The 24,015-nt window shown below is 31.9% G+C and overlaps 1 protein-coding gene and 1 long non-coding RNA gene across 4 annotated transcripts; one reads left to right on the top strand and one right to left on the bottom strand.

The window, feature by feature from the left end:
- The first annotated feature begins 534 nt into the window (after positions 1–534).
- Positions 535–14,044, top strand: LOC129885843 (phosphatidylinositol 4-phosphate 5-kinase 8-like). Of its 3 annotated transcripts, none has more exons than XM_055960289.1 (11): positions 535–591; positions 3,297–3,466; positions 5,269–5,357; positions 5,489–6,556; positions 6,653–6,820; positions 7,654–7,819; positions 8,720–8,830; positions 8,922–9,109; positions 9,834–9,991; positions 12,224–12,392; positions 13,452–14,044. In XM_055960289.1, exons 3-11 carry the CDS (start codon positions 5,341–5,343, stop codon positions 13,729–13,731), a joined length of 2,325 nt encoding a protein of 774 aa, XP_055816264.1. In that variant the 5' UTR covers positions 535–591; positions 3,297–3,466; positions 5,269–5,340; the 3' UTR covers positions 13,732–14,044. The 3 variants fall into 3 exon arrangements, with proteins under 3 accessions (XP_055816264.1, XP_055816265.1, XP_055816262.1); XM_055960290.1 differs by lacking the exon at positions 535–591 and adding an exon at positions 3,879–3,922 and having other exon boundaries at positions 3,184–3,466; XM_055960287.1 differs by lacking the exon at positions 535–591 and having other exon boundaries at positions 3,184–3,466.
- A 4,834-nt stretch (positions 14,045–18,878) lies between these two features.
- LOC129884598 (uncharacterized) lies at positions 18,879–19,564 on the bottom strand. The gene is made up of 2 exons (XR_008765967.1): positions 19,266–19,564; positions 18,879–19,184 (listed from the first exon to the last, which is right to left on the bottom strand). It is a non-coding gene; the product is annotated as an uncharacterized LOC129884598 (long non-coding RNA).
- Between the last annotated feature and the right edge of the window lie 4,451 nt (positions 19,565–24,015).

Below are 24,015 nucleotides of genomic sequence, written 5' to 3'. Positions count from 1 at the left end.
CAAATTCAAAGTCATGTGAGTTGTTGGATCAGAAAAAAAGAAAGAAGAGGAATCATCATCATAATTCATATCCCCCTTTAAATACTACTCTTATTCTTTTTTTATTCGCCAAATTTTAAATTAACACACTTATTAAGAAAACAATGATTGATATAACGAGTTTATTATTTTATCTCTATTAATTGATAGAGTTTTAAATATATTTACTCACTATACTTTTTTGTCAAAAATGACAAGTAAAGAGGAAAATCAAATTAGGAAATATTTGACAATTAAATAAGAACGGAGGGAGTAATTAAATTTATAATTCCGAAAATACCCACTAGGTATTGGGTACTTTACGTGGCAAGCAGTTTAAGGGTGGCCTACAACTCCCCCCCAATTCACACGTCAATATAAATACTTTCCCATCAGGTCAATGTCCGTCAACACAAAATCCATACAAATTTAATTTCCACAAAACGTTTAATAAGTTATGCCTTATATATATATATCGATTTCAACTTTTGTTTTCGTTGGAAATTTTCTCAGCTGAGGATTTCTTGGGCTCGCGATAGATCGTTCACTGTTAATTTGGAGATAGCTAGCTAGGTGAGTTCATCTCTCTCTATATATATATTAGTGCATTTTCTAGTTTGATACATTCACTCTGTTAGATTTGATGATTTCGAGCTGAAATTACTGACATTTGATAATATATTTTTCCAAGAATCCTTTAATGAATACATCACTTATGTAATACTTATTTTCTCTCAATTTATGTAAAAGTGTTTCACTGAATATAAAATTTTAAAATTTTTAAAATATTTAAAGCGCTGTTCATTGATTCAAGAGACTATTCCCTCCTCACCTCCAACAATTTTTACCAAAAACGAAAACAAAGATAGTTTTTTTGTCTTCATTTCATATTTGTAAAGTACTTGGATTCATCTTTGATGTCGTCGAATTAAAACATTGGAGATTGTAGATTCACATGCATTGCCCAAAACTTTGTCATTTTGTTTTTGTCTTAAAGTAATAAAGGTGTCATTTCACAAAAATAATAGTAGTAATAAAAATCTTCTGTAGCATATTGAATTATTGATATGTCAGTTGGTATAGTATTAATTGGAAAAACAACAATTGTTTTTTCTTTTCAAATTCAGCTAGCTGTACCCCTTTAGTTTTGATTGAAGATGTGTAAACAACCTAAAATATTTGTTGAAAAAGAGAGTCACCTAACAAATTTATATTCTTTTATAACCCAACCAAAACAAAAGAGAGAAAAATGAAAAAATAAAAAATTGTTACCTAGTCATGTTGCTAATAAACTTCCCTTTTAACGTGTAAAGAACTGTCACTATACATTTGGTTGATATTGACGCACTTCCATTAACCAAAAAGAGAGAAAAAAAAAACAAGAGGCCAAATAAATGAACAAAAGAACTGTCATGTTTGTTTTTATTTGCTTGGATAATATTTGTTACATATACGATGGTCTCGTTTTATGGCTGACTCAGAAATTCAAATAAAAATTTATGTTTTTAATTGGCACTGAACATGAACTGAGATATTAAAGTGAATTAAAATTTCACATGAATGAATTTGTGATTTGCTTATATGAACTTGAATATTTTTATCTTTGTGAATTAATTTTCGAAATAGTATAAATTATCCTATTTGTAATTTTTAAAGGAGGTTTAATTGAACTCCTTACCCACCTATGGTTCCGCCGCTACTCTTATCCAAAGCCAAAAGGACTACTCTAGAACCATTCCAGATGTTTTTACTTGACAAAAGTCAATTTAATAAAGCACTACTACTACTAATAATAATAATAATTAAAGCTTTTATAATACATCCAATAAACCTGACCAAAAAAATAAAAAAAGAAGAAGAAGCACCATAGTACGATTTTCAAAGAGACAATATTCCAAATGAAAGATCATATCTTTTTAGTGAAAGATAATATTCGTTACAATGAATTATTTTAGCATGTTATCATAGTTTGTGCATGAATAAAAAAGAAGAAAAAGAAGAGTAGATTGGGAGTTCAAGGATCAATGTTTTGAAAATCAACTTATTATTATTTTAAAATACGATTTAATGTTGTAAAAAATTTCTCCCCATTACAAAATAAATAATTTTTTGAGATATGGCACACCGCTTTTCATAAGCTAGAGACAGTTCAAAACAAAAATCATTAAAGAGAAAAATAATTTTGAAAACAAATAATAATTAATACATCTTTAAATTTTGAATTTTTTTTCATTTTGAAACATAGAAAAGTGTCAGAAATTAATTTATTCAGAAGGAAGTATATATTAGTCTTTAGAGTTAAAAAAATACTTTAAACCAATTAAAAATAGCAGAAAAAAAATCATTTAACACATTTAATAACACCAGTATAATATTTTGATGCTAACTAATAAATAAAGTATTGGAAAAAAAATCAGGTAATTAAAAAATTTCCACGAGAATTCGTGTGAACCTCAACATAGAGCAAACAAAGATTCCGTAATTCCAGGTCATCCGAGCTGTTCGTTCAGAGGAGGAATCAAATCCTTCTTTTTAAATAATAATAATAATAATAATTAATTAAAATCTCTTTTCTGTTCAAAATTTCAGTATTTTAAATTCTTAAATTCACACTGTTTTACAGTAGTAATATTTTTTGTATTAGTTGTCAACATTACTAGAATGTTCATCCTAAAATACTTGATAATTTTTTTATTATTAAAAATAAACAATAATTATTATATTGAAATAGGTTAAGAATTACTTCTTATTTATAATTTCTTAATAGACATATAAAAATAAAAAAATTGATAACTAATGTTTCCTTTTTTTCATATTTAAGTGACCAATGTGACCTAACCTATCCCTTAGGAAAATTTTAATTAAAGATATATTTAATCAAATTAATCATAATTACTTTGCAGGTATCTAATGGAGTATTAAAAATAGTATGATTTTTCTTTTCATGTTAATTAATATGAAATGGATGAAGTATTATATGAGTAGTATAAATACTTTATTACATGAGAACCAGTTTAACGTTCAAAATCAGCTACAATTCAGCCCATGCTACTTCTCATATTTCTCTACTAGTATTGAAATACGTGGAGCCATCACTTTTACGGACGACAGGCAATCCATTTCACGCCTCACTATAAATATCTTTTGAGTTATCTCTTTTTCAGGCTACTGTCCGTCAACTGAAAATCCAAAAAAAAGAAGTAAAAACAGAAATCTCTTCAGGTCATTTGCAGAAAACGCTTAAAAGCTTCATACAAAGAGCTTTCTTCATCTTGTAGGTAACGTCCTAGAAAAAAGTTGGTGAACTTTTGGCAGTTGTTTTCAAGGAAGAAGCTCAACTGTCAATTCGAAATCGCTATCGATTTAAACTTTGTTTTGGTTAAAATTCTGGTAGCTGACGAATTTTCAGCATACAGCGATCGGTCGGTGTTACCGGTGCAGTTTGGAGGTGAGTTCATCGGTATTTGATGCTCAATTTCGTGTATTTCTACTATCATTAACAGTGTTTGATTTAAATAATGAGTTGTTTTGCGATCTCAGATGATGTGAAATTGATGTGCTATGTAATTGAGTAAATTATATAGTTTCGAGTCTATTGATGACTTCGTTGGATTAATTGAATGTTTATGTGTATCTGGGGACACTCATTGAGGAGATATATTATTGTTGAGGAATTAAGTTGATGTCAACTGTTAAGATAATTGTAAGTTTTTAGCGAAGTTTAGACTGATTAAATTCCTATACAGAGAAGATTAGGAGCAAAAATATGGGTGTAATGCTGTTAAATTTCTTCTGTTTGGTTCTAATTTCTATAGAATGAGTTGTGTACAATTGATTGACTTGTACTAGTCTGTTGTTAGGTTATCCTGAAGTACTGCCTGGATTTAAGGCAGTTTTAATCCTGGTATGAGAATCTGCCTTTTCGAATGATTACTTGCCGTGTCCATATTATTTTGTAGATTATCCTTTAAATGATATTTTATGGTTCTTGAAGTGTCTGGACAATGGATGACAGTATGATATTTTAATTCATTTTATCCGTCACAATGAGGAGGCAGCAAAAAGTGATGACTACAAGTAGACAAGATAATATGCGGAAAGGTTCTGCTGTTGTCTCTTCTTCTCTCTTCTACCCTTCCATTGGCATGTGCAGCAGATGGTTTAGTGCTATTATCTGTTGAATGAAAAACTTACTTGGAAAAAGCTAACAACAACAACAACAATTATGCCCCTCAATCCCAAGTTAGTTGGGTTGGCTACATGTTCTTATTATCCATGTCGCTCCATTTAGACCCCGTGTCAATCCAATATTCAATAATTTAAGTTCTCTAACATGAGAAATTATTTTTATTTCTACTAATAGACAAATCCTAAATAAAATTTAAAAGACTCGTAGCTAGTATGAACCTAAAGACTTGTACTGATGTGATCAAACCTTATAACTAAATGATATCTCTTATATGGGTCTTTTTCTTCCATTATGTGCTATTTTCGTCAAGTCTATGTGAATTTGAAAAGATCATAGACATGTGGTTTTAGATCTACCTTATCCCATTCTAATACCTTTAATCACCATGGTTTCACACCTGAGGGCTGATGTGATCCTTTTTTTTTGTCCAAAAGGTGTTTGCGAAATGTGATCATCTTCACTTTTGTCTAATCTTATATGATTCTACATCCATCTTAACATTCACATTTCTGCGACGTTCATACTGGGAATATTTTGGACATCTAGTGACCCTAGAGGTCCAACATTCATTTCATGTACAAACGATCAAATAGAACTTGCCTTCCACTTAGTTTGGTCTCCATTAATAATTTTCCGTTTCAACCATACTATTTTGATTCTGTGTGTTTTCTTCATCTATCACACCATTCTCGTAGAATATCGAGCCTAGAATTATAAATTTTTTGCTTTAAGCACAAAAATCTCGTCTAGTCTCACCTCAACTTCTCTTCTTATGCCAACTAATCTTGCAGTGCATATAATATATTGTTTTTCACTCATCATAAAACTTTTACTCTTTAGAGTGCTTCGCAGAAAAGAAAAGAAAAAGATTAACTAATGAAAAAAAATCTACTGAATAACAAGTGCTATCAACTAGATCTGTAAAGTGATTAGGGGTATAGGTGCGCTTATGCTACTTGAAATGGATGCTTCTTATGCTATTGCTCTTGTCATTGCATGAATATGTGCTTAATGAGGTATAAGAATCATTGAAGTTTCTCACCAGATTATTTCATGTACAGAGATGCACCTTAGATGGGTTCGTTGACTATCACTGAGGAACTGTGAACAAGTCAGGGTGATTATTACTGGCCATGGAGGATAGTGGAAGGTACGAACACATTGGAGCCCTTAATCCATCCATTTATAAGCAAGTACTACTGGTTCTTTTAGCATGAACTTTTATGTGGGTCACCCACATAGCTTTTTATTGAGTACTTAATTTCTTTATTCTATATGCAGCATCACTGAAATGGTCTTGTCCAATGGAGATGCTTATGTGGGTTGTTTCAAAGGGGTGCTTCCTCATGGAAAAGGTAAATACACTTGGTCAGATGGATCTGTTTATGATGGTTGTTGGGAAGAAGGAAAAATGACCGGAGAAGGACGGCTTGTTTGGCCTTCTGGAGCTTCATATGAAGGTGATTTCTCTGGAGGTTACCTCCATGGTTTTGGAATATTTAGTGGATCTGATGGCTCAATATACAGAGGTGTTTGGAGGATGAATACCCAGCATGGAATAGGAAGAAAGCAGTATCAGAATTCTGATATTTATGATGGTTGTTGGAAAGAGGGAGTATGCGAAGGCAGTGGCCGATATGCATGGAGTAATGGCAACATGTATATTGGGAACTGGAAAGATGGAAAAATGTGCGGTAGAGGTGTTATGAAATGGTTCGATGGAGATCTTTTTGATGGATGTTGGTTGAATGGTTTAAGACATGGGTCAGGCTGTTACCGATTTGCTGATGGAAGTTACTACTTTGGGGTGTGGACTAAAGGGCTAAAAGATGGACATGGAATGTTTTATCCTGCTGGAAGTAAGCATCGCTTTCTGAAAAAATGCAGCAAAAGGTATGATGAGAAGAAGAAAAGGCGGCTCTCAAATATTTCATCCTCTAATTCAAAGTCTGTGAAACCTAAAGTGAAGCGTAGTTTTTCGGAGAGAATCTCCTATAATTTACTTAGAAATTCAGGAAGCATATCACAGAGGACTACATTACCGGGGGAAGACATTGCTCTCGATGATTCCAGTAGAGACATGATGGCCTGTGATTCATCAAGTGTATTATCTCAAAACTCTCTTGATGACAAAACGGAATTTCTGGAAACAGGGTCTGTAGCTTATGAAAGGGAATACACGCAAGGAGTCCTAATCAAAGAAAGTATTATAAATATTAGTAGACTATCTCGCAAAAGTAAACAGCGGCGTAAATTTCACGCAGAAGAAGTAAAGAGGAAGTCGTGTGTGGACTTTCTTGAAGGTCGTAAGAGCTATTATTTGATGCTTAATTTGCAACTTGGTATCAGGTAAGCGTACGTCATGGTCCTTTTTTATTGATAATGAGTGGTAAAACCCACTTGATACCATAGAACTATTTGCTTATTTGGTATTTGAAATTACAGGTATTCTGTTGGTAAGATCACTCCTGTGCCTATCCGTGAAGTGAGGCAATCGGACTTTGGAGATCAGGCAAGAATCAAAATGTACTTTCCCAGGAACGGCTCCCAATTTACACCTTCACATCATTCTCTTGATTTTTATTGGAAGGATTATTGCCCTATGGTTTTCAGGTACTTGCAAATTTATTTTGTATCTGCTACTTGGTAGTTTCCTTTTATACACTCTTCCACTATGGAGACTTTCTGAGTGGGAGCAAACTACAGTTTTGGAGTAGACCTGTAATAGCTCTTGGATAGGGAACTGACTACTTCAATAAGCTGCTGAATAACTTGGCGAACTAGGCTGAGGCATGAAGGTGATTAGTTGCTTAAATACTAGGAAGGGTCAGGGACTTGTTCTACTTGGTTTGATAAAATCATGTAAAGAAGGTTCCTGTTAAAATTTGCATTGGCATGCAAATTTTGCTTCAAGGTTTTTAGTCATTATTATTTACTTGTATCTGTGTTTTGATTATTGGTACAACTCCCCTCATCAACAAATTTTGTAGAACCTAAAGGCACTTCCATCTTCAAAGCAAGCTGCTTCAATCACTATGAATCTTTACATTGCGTTTGCTGCATATCCTTCTTTATCCCTTGCCCTATCCTGCTGTGCTCTCCACCCTCCTAACCAAAAAAAAAAAGATTAAGGAAATACATAAAAAGAGATTGGGCTCTGCTGCTGTCTATTCATTTTTTTTGGATTGTTTCATCCTGAAAGTTGCTTACTTGATTCTTCACTTTATGATTAGCATAGTGTATTTGTGCCATGGGTCTTTAGTTTCCTGCCTCCTGAGCCATCTCCTAAGAAGCGTAGAAGTATATGGATTTGCCACCCTTGAACATTTATATTTTACTTTCTCCATATAAGCTAAAGCTTCTAGCAGGCTTCTTTATTCTTATTGTTCTTGATGAGTTACTGTAGATTTTGACAGACTTCTATGACTTTAAAATGTCATGTTCAGATATTTGAGAGAGTTGTTCAAGCTGGATGCTGCAGACTATATGATGTCCATCTGTGGTGATGATGGTCTGAGAGAACTTTCATCTCCTGGAAAGAGTGGCAGCCTTTTCTATCTTTCTCGTGATGATAGATTTGTGATCAAGACTTTAAAGAAGTCCGAGCTCAAGGTTTGCACATACTAAATTGTTTTACCTTTTCTCATTCACTTACTGTTCCAACATTTACATATCTTCTGATCTTCATACTAACTCAAAATTCAGCTAGGTGTTGCCCTTAGATTTTGAAATTAAATACATCTCTTAATGTCAAGCCAAGATCATGATTCGCATTTTAAATTACATGTGTGTCCGTTTCTTCATCTATCTCCATATACCACCTTCATCCTAATTCCTGAAAAATTCTCTACATTGACTTGAAAGAGAGAGAGAGAGGAGGTAGAGTGGGGGGGGGGGGGGAGACTAGCCTGCTCATTTTTGGGGGGTGCCTATAGCACGATGTTTAGATCTTGGGAGGGGAAGGCTAAGGGGGATGAAGGAGAAACTATCTGGGTTCATCTCCTAGGTAGTATGATTATCTACTAGTTGTTCGGTATCTCAGGAAAGGATAAAGGTGATCTTTCCATATTATCGTTTTTGGAAAAAATCAAAAAGCTCTTCGGGAAGGTAATCCAAACATTTCACTTCTATTTTAGTACCTGAAACAAACATAGCATAAGTGTGGATTTTTCTCTCCGTTTCTCTTATTGATAAGCAACAAAGCTTATGCATGGATAATTTTTTATTTTTTTTGTGGAAGCTCTGACCCTAAACTCAGTTTCTGCAAGTGAGCTTGACTTAGTTACTGGGAAGTAAAAGTTGTTTATCTAGTATATGATTTTTCATTTAAAATCATTATGGAAAGAAATGAAAGAAGTACCAAAAGAATTAGTGATGTTCGCCTTGCAAGTTTCATATTCTATGGTGTGATAGGTCATATGGGTGGTGAAATAAAAACATTCTGAACAGTGTTGTTTTCTCACCAAGAGGACTGCTCTTTCTGGTAAAATGGATTATCTTAACATCATGTAGGTTCTTCTCAAGATGCTTCCTGATTACTATAAGCATGTAAAGGAATATGACAACACACTCATAACAAAAGTTTTTGGGGTGCACAGGATATCATTGAAACGTGGAAAAAAGGTAAGTGATCAGGTGCAAGTCCTACTGTACTTTGCTGCTATGCATTTTCCTCATATCATTCAGGTCGAGTATTTACTTATTTCATTCTCAGGTACGCTTTGTAGTTATGGGGAATATGTTTTGTACTGAATTGAGAATACATCGCCGGTATGATCTAAAAGGTTCTTCTCATGGGAGATTTACGAAGAAAGATCGGGTTGATGAGACGACTACATTAAAAGATCTCGATTTAACATATGAGTTTCATATGGACAAGTTATTACGTGAGGCACTTTTCAAGTAAGTCTTGGTTTGGTATTCCCCTTCAGTTTGGAGTTAAATTTTTTTATTCATTGTAGTCTCTTCTATGTGATGGTCGACTTCTGAAGCTTTTGAAGAATGGTTAGATGGAGCAATAATTTAAAACTACTACTGTAAACCAAAACTAATGTGTCGAGGATGGTGGACTTTTGATTATTTTTCGTAAATTGGATATCTCCACTTAGTTCGCAAAGTGTAGTCCGCCTGAGTCCAGGTTAAGGAGGAAGATTGTAGTAGGTTCAGAGTTGGCGTAAAAATTGGTCAAATTATGATGAATCTTTTATAGTCTTATTAATAACAATTTACACCCAAATACCTAGCTTTATTTGGGATTGAGGCAGTAATTTATTAATTTACTTTTTGATTGAGTTTCTATAGGTAATCAAGAGTATGTGTTGTTCTCAAAAGACCAATTCAATTATTAGTTCTGTAAAAGAAAAATAGAACATTTTTTGGTTCCCAGCAAATGTCTTTTTCATATGTAATTTATCTTCTCGTATCTCTCTTTCCTCCTTTTTTATGGCTATCATGAATGCCATTGATAAATTATGCAGGACTATACATTTCTTTTCCTGATTAATTAATGTTTTGTTGGTTACAGAAAGTTCAGTGCTTACAAGTTGTCCTTGGTTTAAATATTTTTGTTGCTCCCCCAACTCTTTCCTTTTTGATCAACTAAAGCTCTCCTTTTTTCTATTTGCAGACAACTATCTTTAGACTGCAGATTTTTGGAATCTCAGAACATTATAGACTATAGCCTTCTATTGGGATTACATTTTAGAGCTCCTGAGAATCTAATGTCTCTTTTAGAGCCACCTGATTCTCTGCACAAATTCGAAACTAATCCCGATAACGTTGAAGGTAAAACCCATCTTGCAAAGTTTATTTCTTGGTCTAATCTTCATACAGTGTTATCTCAACTGAACAGTATTTCTGATTTTCCAGTGTATTTGTTTTTCTCTTTCTTGATGGTTAATTGCTATAATAAGGGAATAAGGTTAATACATTATAAGATTATCACAACACTGTCATTTTGTAACCATAAAATGGATGTCCCTCTATGTTTCCTCTCACCCATACCCCTTTCTTATGGATGACGCCCACCATCCAACTTAATGAGCATGCCCCAGGCTGCTGCAAATAGACTTCTGTTATGTTGTAAATGGATCGATCACTTAAAATAGTTGTACTTCTGGCGTTATTTAGGAAGCTTCACTCGTTGTATTCTAAACTAGCAAAATTCCATCTTTCATGTTGCTTAAATATCTGAAGGCCCTTATTATAGATGGACAACAACAACAACAACCTACCTAGTGTAATCCCATCAGTGGGGTCTGGGGAGGGTTGGGGAGGGTAGAGTAGAGTGTACGCAGACCTTACCCTTACCTTGGGAGGTAGTTATTATAGATGGACGTGCTCCCTATTTTTGCCTTGAGGATCTACTTCATTAATTTTCTGTCTAGCATCAAAAAATAATTCTTCTTTTCCTATAAGACACATTTAGACAAACACTACCAAGCTGCAAGCACTGTGAGAGATGGTGGTCAAGAAAGAAGTGCTCTTGATAGAAAGCTAGCATTTTTTTCTTAGTGATTTTGATGTATGGATAAATGTGCCATTTGAAAATTAAAAACCTCGTCTTATCGCGTTAATAGGTAGTTGTGAATTCTCATAAAAAGTGAGTCTACTTGTACCATTTGAGGAAGCCAGAGCCCAGAGGATACAAGCACAACTAGTTGTGTGAAAAAACAAAGTCTGTTGGTTTTTCATTTGTTGTAGAAACTTTCAAGTATGTCCATGAGACAATCTTGAGGACTCGAGAGGTGCAGGTTCCATAGGGGATGACACAAGTAGTCTCTTCCCTCACTTAATGTTAGTACAGATTGTCTATAGGAGAAATTGTCTGGATTGACCATGATCTTGAATTTTTTCTGCCTTTTGGTCTGCTGAGTGCTGACAGCATGAAACTGTCATACTACCTTAGCTTCTCAATTTGAAGCATACATGGTTGTGAATTGTGCTTTTAGTGAATTTGAATTGCCAGATGAATATGTTGAACTGTTCTTTATTTATTAAAAAGGTAGCTTGGTTCACGAACCATACCGCGGTCATGCAGTGTCCCAGGAAGGGCCGTACTTCAAGGAGAAAATGAAATAGCAAATACATAAGACTATTCTACTCTCATTTATCTCATTGTGCAAATTAGTAGGAAACATGCCAAGCATACATTCCAGAATGTTCTGAATTTCATCTATGCTAAACTCCAGATTTTTGATATTTCTCTTTGCTATGGGAATTTAGCTTGCTCTTACAGTTCAGCTTCTGTTTGCTGAGCACCTGGACTTTTTTCTAGGAACATTGATTACTTCTCCTTTGATAACTTTTCTCTCCCGTCCCATTTTACATTGTTTATGATTTTCTACCATGATTGTTTCCACGGCGCAAATCCGAAAGTTAACTCACTAAAAGAAAGTATCTACATCATTTCTAATTTGGTTCAGTAATTGTCACTTGAGAAATAGACTTGGTAATTTGATTAGTAAAAGACCCAAGGATGGTCTAGGTGCTGAATTCCCGCTACTCTAATATCATGCAATAGGAACTGTTGCCGCATGATGCCATGGCATAGCCGGGGTGATTTTTGAGGTGCTCATGTCTTGACTTGAGGTTTCTTGACATAATTCGGTTATTCTGTTGTGGCCGTCCAGGTTTACACAGGATAGTAACAGATTTCTTGTATGGTACTATTATTTTCGACCTAAAATAGTTATATTTGGAACTCCATATGTTTTTTCTTGGCCTCCCACTAAGTCCATGTTATGCAGCACCTAATTGTGCCTATTCCTCTTTACTTTCTGGTCCTATCGTTCTTTGGGACTACCTAATGAGAGGTATAATCCTGTATGAGTTGTTACCACTCTATTTTCTGGGTCAATTCCCAGTTATCCTCTTTTTGTGCATGTCGGTTCTCATTTCTGGGGGATCATGAAAATGGCGATTAACTTTCTTCTGAAATCTTCGTTCTTTATGCTCAATGACATCCTTCTTCTAGTTACACCGATGCTGATTGACTTCTTATTTCAATGCATTAAGGTGGGATATCTCAGGGGGAGCTCTCAATTCCACCAAGAGGTTTGATTTTAGTAACACATGAACCCAATTCTGTCAACGTTACACCAGGTCCTCATATTAGAGGAAGTACACTGAGAGCCATGTCCGTTGGTGACCAGGAGGTTGATCTTCTTTTGCCTGGTACTGGAAGGTAATCTCATCTGCTTCTTATCCTTTGTTTAGGACTGACATGGATGCTTTTCCATCATTAGAAGTATGCGGACAAACATTATTTAATAAGCATGCATTAATCTCTAATCTTCTCAAAATTGTGGACTGTCACAGCCCATCTAATTAAAACACGATTTACAAGCAGTAGAATTTTCTGAGAGGCACTGATATAGATAAACGAATGAGAGGAGTCCAAACAGATTCCTTGTGAGATAAAGTAGAGATAAGCAGAGAAATTCGTGAGAATCTATATTTGTTACTTGTCAAGAAATGGAAAAAATCAGAATAATGAAGAAGAAAATCTACCATGAAAGTTTTAAGTCGCAGGTGAGTGGTAGAAACAAGAAAACAAGGAAATGTATAGAGAGACAGGTGGATAGATGATTGGAAGTAATATAGGACAACAGCAGGGGCAAAGAATAGGTTAATATAAAAAAAAATACGACAAGCAAGAGGGAGGATGGTGAAAGAAGAGAGAAGACCATATTATGATCTCCGGGAGAGTCGAATGAAATTAAAAATAAACGTGCAATAAGAATTACAGAGAAAGGAGTCAGATCCGTGGAGAATAGAAAGAAGAGCACCAGATGGGCTATTTGACTGTCCGTCATGTTTGCTAGCTTGTACTGCATAGCAGAATTCTCACTTCAAGGAATCCACTAGAAATGTTGGTATCACACTGTGCTGCATTTACTATGTTAAGATTTATCCTATTGATATGATTGATTAAAGAATGTGGCAAAACACTCCAGATTAAGTGCAGAAAAAAACGAAAGAGAGACGGGAAGACATGTTTTTTCCTCTGCCACGCACCTGTCAAATGTTTTACTCTCTCTACGCAATGATCTTTGAATGTCAAGTGTCTTGGTAAAATCTCTTACATTTTGGTGCGAGTGAGTACGAGGAAAAAATTACAAGCATGAAATGTTTTCTCATATACCTTGGTCAGTATCATTCAGGAAAATGAGGAGCCATTATCATGTTATTTTGCTGTCCAGCAGAATTCACCCAATGCCTAACAGCTTTCAGTTTTTTTCAGGTTAAGGGTACAACTAGGTGTAAACATGCCAGCCCAAGCAAACCAAAAAGTCATGCAGGATGATTCAGCTTCAGTCCAAGTTGAACTCTTTGAGGTATATGATGTTGTTCTATATCTCGGAATAATTGATATACTGCAAGAGTACAACATGAAAAAGAAACTGGAGCACACCTACAAATCTTTGCAGTTTGATCCCATGTCGATCTCTGCAATTGAACCCAAGATTTATTCGAAACGTTTCCTCAATTTCTTAGAGAAAGTGTTCCCCATTGAACCATGAAAAGTCTAATAATTATCTTGCAAATATTCTTTTGCTGTCCAGCTCAGAGGCTCTCCGGTTTTCTTGATTAGAGCTGGATTGAAAAAAAAAAGAGGCTTTTCATGATTCATTGAAGAGCAATTTTATCACCACTAGAGTGTTCCATTCTTAATGTACCGTATAGTCTATTTGTACAGTTGACTTAGTTTTGTAGCCGAGAGGGTCTCTCCAGTTATAATTTATCTTGAAGATTTTTGCTTTAAGCTTCTTATCTCAAATCTTTTTGTTTCCTCATACTCATATGGATGATGGGTGATTCTTTGCATTCCTCTTATACCTTATTTCTTTCAAATGATCATAATTTTTTTTTCTGTTCTTTTTAACAAAGATTTTGAGACGTCGGTCAATACGGTTAACAAATGACCAAAAGTTCAACTCTAACAAGATCACAAGACATTGTCCAAAGTACATCCCCGATTGAAGTATTATTTAGATTTAAGTACTAAAAACACCACTAAACTCGGCGCAATTTATTAGTTGTGTTTCCAATCTATTGACGTGCTTAAAAATATCTCCGATATAGTGCATGACATAGCAAATGGTCTGAAACTATTGTAAAAGCATAGGACTTTTAATAAAAAGTCGAGAGAAGTGTTGAATACACACTTAAACTTGGTGAGATTATAGGGTGCATTTCACTCATATTGTAAAGTTGAGGGTGTATTTAAGTTCAATTAGATAAATAAATGAGTATTTTTAAGAATGTCAATAATTCAGAAATGAAATTAATAATTCACGTCGAATTGAATTTAGGTGTTTTTAATACTTCTCTTTATTATTTAATTTGGTAGTAGTTACGGCTGACACTATCTAAGATAGCTACATGTGACAATATTTCCTTTTCTTGGCCACTCCCCAAAAAATGGTACTCTTATACATTTGGAAACTCTTAATTTTAATATTTTTATGTAATCTTTAGTGACATGCTGTTATAAACATGTCGTGCCATACGGAAGATTACAAAATCTTTGAGTACTTTCCGTGTGCTTTTAATTAGCTTATTTGGTAGTGGTGTTTTTTTCTTAAACTTGGTATTTAGTCTGGTATTATCATACAAATGAAACAGAGAGGAAGTGATCAAGTTACACTGAGCAACAAAAAGAAATTTTGAATAAATTAAGAAGTGGTTGTAATCTATATGGATCATAATGAAGTTAAATACACGAGGTAGATATGTAAAATAAACACATTTTAACATCAAGATAGACTGGAGAATGTATTGACCTATATATATAGTAGTAACATTATGACATAGGACTAGCATAATTTAATCATATATATGAGCATCATATAAATTAATGTTGGTTTGAGTATATGGTTGGACATTAGTAAAAGCATGTTATGTGAAGTGAAGGGGAATCTTTTTCTCTTTTCAAAAACTCAAAAAGAGAGACCTCTCCTTAAAATATACTCACATCATCATCTTCAATGCTCTAATTCAATGCTTCCAAATCCAACAACCATATTTAGCCATTAAATTAAGACAGTTACTGATTTTTTTTTCAGTTACACAAGCCCCCCTACAATTTTATTTTATTTTTATAATTTTTCATTCATTCAGACAGAGACACAGTAAGTAGTACTTCATCCTCGTAACATGGCAAAAGGCTATAATAATATTAAAATAGTGATGCAATAAATAAGTTAAGCATTAAAGCTGATCACGCATTTGGATCGACCTCTATTCATTTATTACTAAGGCAACGCTCTCCATTTCTTCAGTCAACTCACAAACGCTCCTTTTCCCAACAATATTCAATACTCCCTACGAGCATTTTATTAAAAATATTTATCACATATTATTTGATTATTTACTAAATAAAAATAGAATTAATTAATTTTTTTTATTTTATGGTTTTTTGAATGTAAACAATTCTCAATAATCGCTATTTCTATACTCTATATATATTGCATTGATATAAACAAAGAGCAAAATGATAAATTCTTTCAATATATTAATGATTTCTTTATCACCGTGTAGAGTTGGAAGTGCCCATCTAATATGGGACGGAGGTAGTACTCCCTCCGTTCTTATTTACTTGTCAAATATTTCCTAATTTGATTTTTCTTTTTACTTGTCATTTTTGAAAAATCAAGGAAAGACAATTTTTTTCTTCCTATTATACCCTCAATTTATTAATAATGAGTTTATTTTTTTGAAAAGTGTAGTGAGTAAATATATTTAAAACTCTGTCAATTAATAGGGGTAAAATGGTAAACTCACTATACCAATCATTATTTTCTTAATAGCTTTGTCAAGTCAAAATTTGACAATTCAAAATTTCTAATATGTAGCCTCATTTCAGCCAAAAATCTCATCTATTAATAAATAAATACAATGTGTTAGTTTACTAAACTACCCATTTTTAAATAAATGGCTCTTGAAACTTGAATATTATTAAGTAGACGGAGTATAAGAAAGGGTATAATTCACGAATTTTGATGTTGAATTCTGTGATACTTATTTTGAAACGGGTAGAACAACACACTATACTACAATCCAACTTAAGTTAGACTACAAATTTATTCAACTTATTATACAATTCATGTTGACGTATATATTAGTTGTACATGATTTCATGTTAAGTGCAAATTCACAAAGAATTGATCTTATTTAATATTACACTTTAAATTAAAGATATTTTAATATTATCGATGCATATAATTTAAATCCTTTTTAACCTTTTATACATAGCAGGTTAGTTATAACATTACCAAACTTAATAATTGTACGTGTAATTACCTCGTAAGAGCCTTCTTTTGATAAATATATGTTGCCATGTTAAGTGTACAAAACTTAAACTTATTACCAATTACTTCTTCTATTTTAAAATAGGTGTTGTTTTAGCTTGTTTCACATTCCTTAAGAAAAATAATTAATAAAATTGAGCATAATTAAAGAAGTAGTTATTTAATATTATATGGATATAATTGAAAACAATTACTACTATTTTTTATCTTAACTTCTTAAAGCAACAATTATTTTGGATCATTCTTATTTTGCTAAAGCCACACATATTTTGGAACTAAGATTATACTTTATAAGTGGCCTGATGGTATAAAACCCTTTTATACTGCTAGCACTTGGCTTTGGTAAAAATAAATTTGCTCTGGTAGTGTATTAAACTTAATTTTTATTATTAAAACTTACTTAAAGTTATGTTGTAAGTGATCTGGTGGTATAATTTTTTTTGACACACTATTAATGGATGTTGCCAGTTTGATCTGACCTGAACATATCTACTCCCTTCGTTTCAATGTATTTGATTACTCTCTCCATTTCATATTAAGTGAATTTCGGATGGATTTTTTATTGTTTAAAATAATTGAATTATTCAAAGTTCAAGATAGATGTTTGAATTTTTTTTCATATTTGCCCTGAATTTATTGAAGTTTTATATTTTCTAGGAGATAAATCACACTACTTCCAAAGTTATATTTATAATTTTAGAAAGGGCAATAGTGGAAAGTATGGTTCAAATTATGTCCTTGAATGTTTTTCTTAATATGTATGCATTGTCTCGCAAATTTACTTAATATAGAATAGAGGGAGTAATTTTTACTTAATACGGAGTTTAAGAAATTAAAAAAAGACCTGAATATTATGGTCTTAAATTAAGTCATATGTAGATTATACTAAAATGTCTTCTAATCCTATAGAGTTAAACATATCACGTGGAAATTTTAGAATTAATGAGTTGTTGAAAAAGTAAAGAAACATTCCTTTAGAAATAGACTAAAAGGAAAGTAGGACAAATAAATTGAATGGTACCATCCCAATCTGTGTGACACAATTGACATTTCGAGAGTCAACCAAATTTTCTTTGACTGAAATATGTAATTTAAAATTTTCAACTTGTTAATATTATTGTGATTTATAGTACTTTTTACGTAGTTTTTCACATATATAAATTTTATTTCATAAAATTTAAAGGCTAAAACTTTTATATCTAAATTCACGATCAAAGGTTAGAATTTTTAATTTCGAAATTTGAAACGGTCCCACATAGTATTTCAAATCACTAAGAAAATCAAGGAGTATATATTTTTTGTTTTGTCTAGTTCCTTCTACTTGTTGTTTATCGATGAGTGAGTTTAAATTGAGTAAATATGTCAGAGAGGAAAAAAGATTGATTAAATTAATTTCCAATAACGTTTGTAATTTTAATTTGCTGGTGAAATGTTAGGGGGAACAGAGTATAGTGGTCTAGCTAGCTATATATATAGGGATGTTTTGTTTTTGTTCAAACAAACTTTACATAAAAACCTAATCTGTTGAAACACAGAATTTGGAATTTCTCCATCTTTTTTTACTTTAAGTGAAACCATTTATTGAGAATATAATTGAGAATCATATATACCAACAAAACTCTATTCCCACCCAAGAAATTTCATTCTCATATTTATTAAGAATACGTGAGTCAAATTAATTAATATTTCATGTAAATTTGGAGATAAAAAATTTCTTTTCCTTTTTTGAATTCTGCGCATAGTGAGAGCTTAGTGCACCGGACTGTTCCTTTCTTGAAGTAATGGAAATTATATTATAAGTCGTAATAGTTAAGAATTCAAAATATTTAGAAGGTATGTTAAAAAAAATTATGATCAAAGAAAATATTATTTTTAACTGTCGAAATAATAACAAATTGAAAATGGAGTACTCTACTATAGTTATAATTAACTAGGCTTTAATCTTAAACAAGTTAAAGGTCAAAGTCGATTACTGAACCATGTTATACAAAATAAACCTTAAAATAAATAACACTACTCCTATTAAAAGCTGTCTATATTTTTATTTAGCAAGATTTTTTGGGTTCTAATAAAAGGTGAATGGGAAATCGAGGGATGAAATATGAAGGAAATTTTCTGATTTTCTATTATGTTTTCACATTTTACAAATTCTCGTGTGATTATATTGTGAATTCAATGGACTCAATTTTTATCCTATTCAATTTTTTATTTTTTTGTAATATTTTATTTCTCTTTTGACTACACATTGAATAACAAGATTTACACGACTCATGTGAGAGACATTACATATATAACAAGAACATACCAAAAAAATAAAATGAAAAGTTACAGAGTCACTAATTAGCATCACTGGGAAATTACATGAAAAGATCTAATTATTAATTAAATACTAAAAGAGTACAACATTGAACATTTTGTCACCATAATTTTTAATTAGCCAACAAAATATACTTGGTGTACATGATTTGTGTCTAACCCCTCCTTGAAAAAAAAAAAACACCTTCTCCAAAATTAATAATCAGTGACTTAATTTCATGATTACAAAAATTAAATCATGTACAAAAATAACCTTAACAATTACAAGGGTATATATATGTATATAATCTTCATGTTTTTTTCTTGGAAGGAAACCCTAGTTTGGTAGAGAAAAAGCAGCCGAACACCTGCAAAAGAATTTTTTAAAAAATCACAATCAAGACAACAACTCCATTAACAAGGTTAATTTTAGGTGAACAAAAAATTACAAGTGTTTTTGGTTTAGAAGTAGAATATTGTTTGAGAGGAATGAAGCCTGGTCCGACGCCTTTACTCCTTTTTTACAACTTATTGTGTTTAATTCATTCATCATCAAGATCAATCTTGATGACGAATATACACACACAAGAGAGTAATTGTGTCGAGCCAGACAACATCCCCCTCAAACCCACCACATATATATACATATTTTTTCTTCTTCATCATCATTATACCTAACCCTAACCCTATTTTTCGGCCTTTAAGAGGCTTTGAGAAAGAAAAAAAAGAGAGATATATGATGATTAGGTACTCAAAAACCCTACTGAGAATGAACCCCAACCATGCTAATTTATAGGGGGGAAATACATCCTCATGCCACCTCACTTTCCAATTTTTTTAATTATTATATATAGATTTTATTGCTATACGCTTGTTGGTTGTTCGTGTTTGTAACGCTCCTAATTAACTAGCCATTTAACACAAGGAAAGTAAATAATTATTATCTTCCGGCTATTTTAGTTGCCATACTTAGTAACATACGGAGAAGTTGTTAATTCAGAAAATTTAAATATAATTAATTATTTATTTTTATTTTTATATTTACTCAATAAATTAATATGATGAGAATTACTAATATTTTGGCACGTAAAGAAAAATATGACAAATAAAATAGATTAATACGACTATGAGTATATGGGTGGGTGGTGGTTCTATTTAATTCCTTGGCCACACTATTTTGTAGAAAACAACACCTATTTTTTTTGGGCTCTATTTTTTTTGTATGTTTCTAATATCCCAGTACCCCACCACATTTATTTATCTTTATCTTTTGTCACATGAACAGTGGAAATAAAAAAAATTAGTTAGGTAGTAATATATAAAGTTAGTAAAATTCAAACTCTTAATAGTCAGAAGAGGATTTAAATTTTTTAGAATATAAGTACCCTACTAAAAAAAAAAGAAAAAAGAAAGTATTAAATAGAAATTGATTCCTATTTTTTATAGATAAATAATTCAACATTCAAATCAATAAGTGCGGTATTTTGTCTTTTTTGAAAATGGTTGTCAATAGATTATATTAGATCAATTCTAAAAAAATTGTACATAAACATACCCGATTTAACAGAGAAATCATGGATTCACACACACCAAAATTTAGGGCTAATTTCATCTGTTAGATATAAATATAGCATGCTCACTACAGATTCGATCATATGGTAGAGCAGGATATTTTCAAGAGGATTTATATATAAATAAATTAACCTCATATATACAGTAATTTCCCTTAAAAAAGGAGGTTTATCTTGGTGAACCCCCTTCCGTCTCCCTGGCTAAGCCTTGAGCTCATTAGAACTCAGTGTTTTCGGTGATAAAAAATACCTAAATCCATGTAAAAATTATTAAAATTGTAATAAATAGTAAACTTCTATTTGTTATTCTTAATTTGCAAAACCTAGGTTTAATAATAAGTAACAGATTTTAAAAGTCGAACTCATTAAGTTTAAGTAATAAATCCACATGTCATTATATATACTGCGATATGAGAGAATGCTGGTTTCCGAATTATTAATTCTATATTTCTTTTTCTTATTATTATAGATTTTGAAATCAGCAATAAAAATATATATAAATGCTAAGTGCATGTTTTATTTTCAGAAGCTTAATCTCTTGACTCCATTTAAGTACTGTTCTATGAATATGTGCATGAGTCACGACATTGTCATCTTCTGAAATGTAGGCAGGTTATAATGAGATACTTCCTGCGCCTCAATTTATATGTCGTGTTTGATTTGATACTGAGTTTAAAAATAAAAATAAAAAACTTTTTAAATTTGTATTCTAAAGTAAGTCAAAGATAGTTTAATTATAAATCATCTTATTAAATATAAACAAAAGCTTTAAAATTAAGTTAAATTATTTTTATACAAAAACATATCTTTTTTTGGAACGAATTAAAATGGAAAGTATATCACATAAGGAGAATAATATATAAAGAGTATTACTCGTATTATTTTTTCCCACAAATTTTATTGACTGAATCATTTATTTATCTTTTCCTTTAAGTGAGAACAGTAAATTAATTACATAGTCTTCAAAGTACTAATCCAGAACTCATACATAATAGCGCCAAAATATTGAATGGTAGTTTTCATAATTAAATCCTTAATAAGTCAAAGGTAAGTTGTAGTGATATTTTAGACTGTGTTTGTTTAACTCCTTCGAAAAATAATATAGTCAAATCTCTCAATAACAATGTTGTTTGTTTTGGATGATATTTTTAAATTGGTATAACAAAATGTTACTATATAGAGAAAACATTTAATATAACGTAACGTATTGATATAGCTAATGAAATGTTATCACAAAAAAAAAATGATTGTTATAAATAAATCTGATTGTACGTCATCATTCGTTGAATAAGGTAAATAACTCTCTAAAATTAACAATGAAAGTTTTAAGTTAGAGAATATACACACAACAAATTAAAGCTAGAACAAAATCTCTTCTTTTTTTTTTAATTTAATTTTACCCTCTCAAGAAGCTTTAACCTTTTTTCTTTCTTTCTTCATGACTCTAACTCAAACAAAACTTTAAGACATTCAAATAAATTGTTAATTATTTTGCTACATTACATCTCTCCTTTCTTTGTTTTATACTTTATTTTTCTTATGTTGAAATTTTGTAAAATAAAAACAAAAACAGAGAAATTGACATATATTTTTGGAGAATAGGAAAGCTCAAAATACAATGATATTTCCTTTTCAACAAGTAAAAGAAAGCATGATAAAATTCTTGAATTAGAAAGTGTCATTACGTAAGCTCTTTTGCAGCTGCAATTCCACAAAAACAAGCAATCTCCATCCTCCAATACTTTTATTTAATTAAAAAAAAAAGGCAGATTTTGTTTTTTTTTGAGTTCCCCCAAAAATAAAAATGATTCGGGTTTTGTCAGCGGTACCGGAGGACCCGGAACTCCAAAATCCAATTAGGATTCTATCAAAAACCCCAACATTTTCACGAATTTAATACCACTCGCACCTGAAACTTCACGCGCCACGTCCTTACCCGACCCGACCTGACCCGACCCGAACGGAATCTCAATTAAATACAGGTTGTACCCACACCAACAACCTTTCGCTTAGAATTCAGAGACTAGTTAAAATTGTGGGTCCCGCAATGACAAGAAAGGTAGGGGTAATAATGAGTTAATGATAAGAGGTGTCGCTCTCTTTTTGACAGACTTTTTTATGACAGCTCACTACCCCCAAACTATACATTTAATAACAATTTGAAAATGTATATATAAAAATAATAATAATAATAAGAATATATCAAGTATTTTCACAAATGAAATTGAGAAAGGTTGGATTTACACGAATTTTACCTTTATCTTTGTAGATAAAAAGGTTGTTTCTAATAGATCTGCGGCTCAAAAGAACAAATGATACTCTCTCTAATCTCTGTTTCATTTTATTTGGCACCTAATTTTTTTTTAGTCCGTCTCAAAATAAATGTCACAGTTCTATATTTAGAAATAATTTAACTTTAAAATTTCTCTTTTATTCTTAATTAAATAATTTATAAACATACTAATATCTTAAGATTGTTTTAGACCACAAGTTTAAAAAAGTCTTCCTTTTTAAACATCGTGTTAAGTCAAATAATGCCACGAATAGAGGGAGTTAAACACATTGAAGAATAATAGACTAATACTACTAATAAGGATAAGAGGAGGGAGGCTAGCTCCATGTCTTTCCCATAGAAAGTACGACCACATTCAGACATGTACTAACATCTATTTTAATTCTCAACCCTCAAATCTTCCTATTTAGCACATTTCTCGACTCCCAATTCTTTTTTTCCATATACCAAAAAAGGAAAAAGAGTTAGAAAAATAGGAAATCTTTTGCGGTCGTTCAATCTTTTGTTTAAGGAAATTAAACAAAAGCTTTGCGAAATTATTATAAAGTTATGTAATTTAAATTTTAACTAAAATAATTTTTTGGGAGATAGAAAAAAAGGTAAAACTTTATTATCTACATTTAAAGATACGCTTAATTTGAATTTGTACATAATAAGATGATGCTCCCATTAGCATTTTTTTATTTTACTTAACATGCAAATTTGCTTTGAGCCGAATCAACGTTAATGTTGGCGAGAGTATTATCAATAGCAATAATAATTATGTATCAATCATAAGTTAATCGGGCTGGATTATCTACTTTTATGAATTTTCATCAATCACATTGCTTTTTAACTTTGCACACTCACTTTCTTACATAATGACATTGTATGTCAATTATATGTTTTTACCGAATTGTTGATATATCAGATTTGTATATATTTTGTGATTAAGAAATTATGGTAACTTTTTTAAAAAAACAGATAATTCCACCCCTCACATTGTATCTCTAGGTAAAAATCCTTATTTATTAACTCAACACAACTTAACTCGTCCAAATTCAACTCATCTAAAAGTTGAGCTGTACATTCTCTCTGAAGCATTCAAGAGAATCAAGACAGGCTTTAACTCAAAGCCCAACTATTTTTTGGGCAGCGTGGAACCAATTGGCCAGCCTACACCAAATTCCTATTGTAAGAACTAAAGACCTCCTCATTATGTTTTTGATTATCCGCAATGAATCGTGAACTATACACTATATATTCTTGCACCAAATATTCAAACATTCTCTTGCCATTTTAGGCATACATTTTACCTATCTCAGACCTCACTCTTTCTGTTTTAGATTCTCTATA

Source organism: Solanum dulcamara, chromosome 4, assembly GCF_947179165.1.
Source record: "Solanum dulcamara chromosome 4, daSolDulc1.2, whole genome shotgun sequence".
In the NCBI taxonomy this organism is placed as follows: domain Eukaryota; kingdom Viridiplantae; phylum Streptophyta; class Magnoliopsida; order Solanales; family Solanaceae; genus Solanum; species Solanum dulcamara.
This window is presented reverse-complemented; position numbering and strand designations above follow the sequence as displayed.

Bases quoted from the DNA above. Each gene is read 5' to 3' on its own strand.
- LOC129885843 (XM_055960289.1), top strand. The intron at 6,821-7,653 runs GTACTTGCAAAT...TGTCATGTTCAG, and splicing joins TATTGCCCTATGGTTTTCAG to ATATTTGAGAGAGTTGTTCA. The intron at 9,110-9,833 runs GTAAGTCTTGGT...TTCTATTTGCAG, and splicing joins TTACGTGAGGCACTTTTCAA to ACAACTATCTTTAGACTGCA.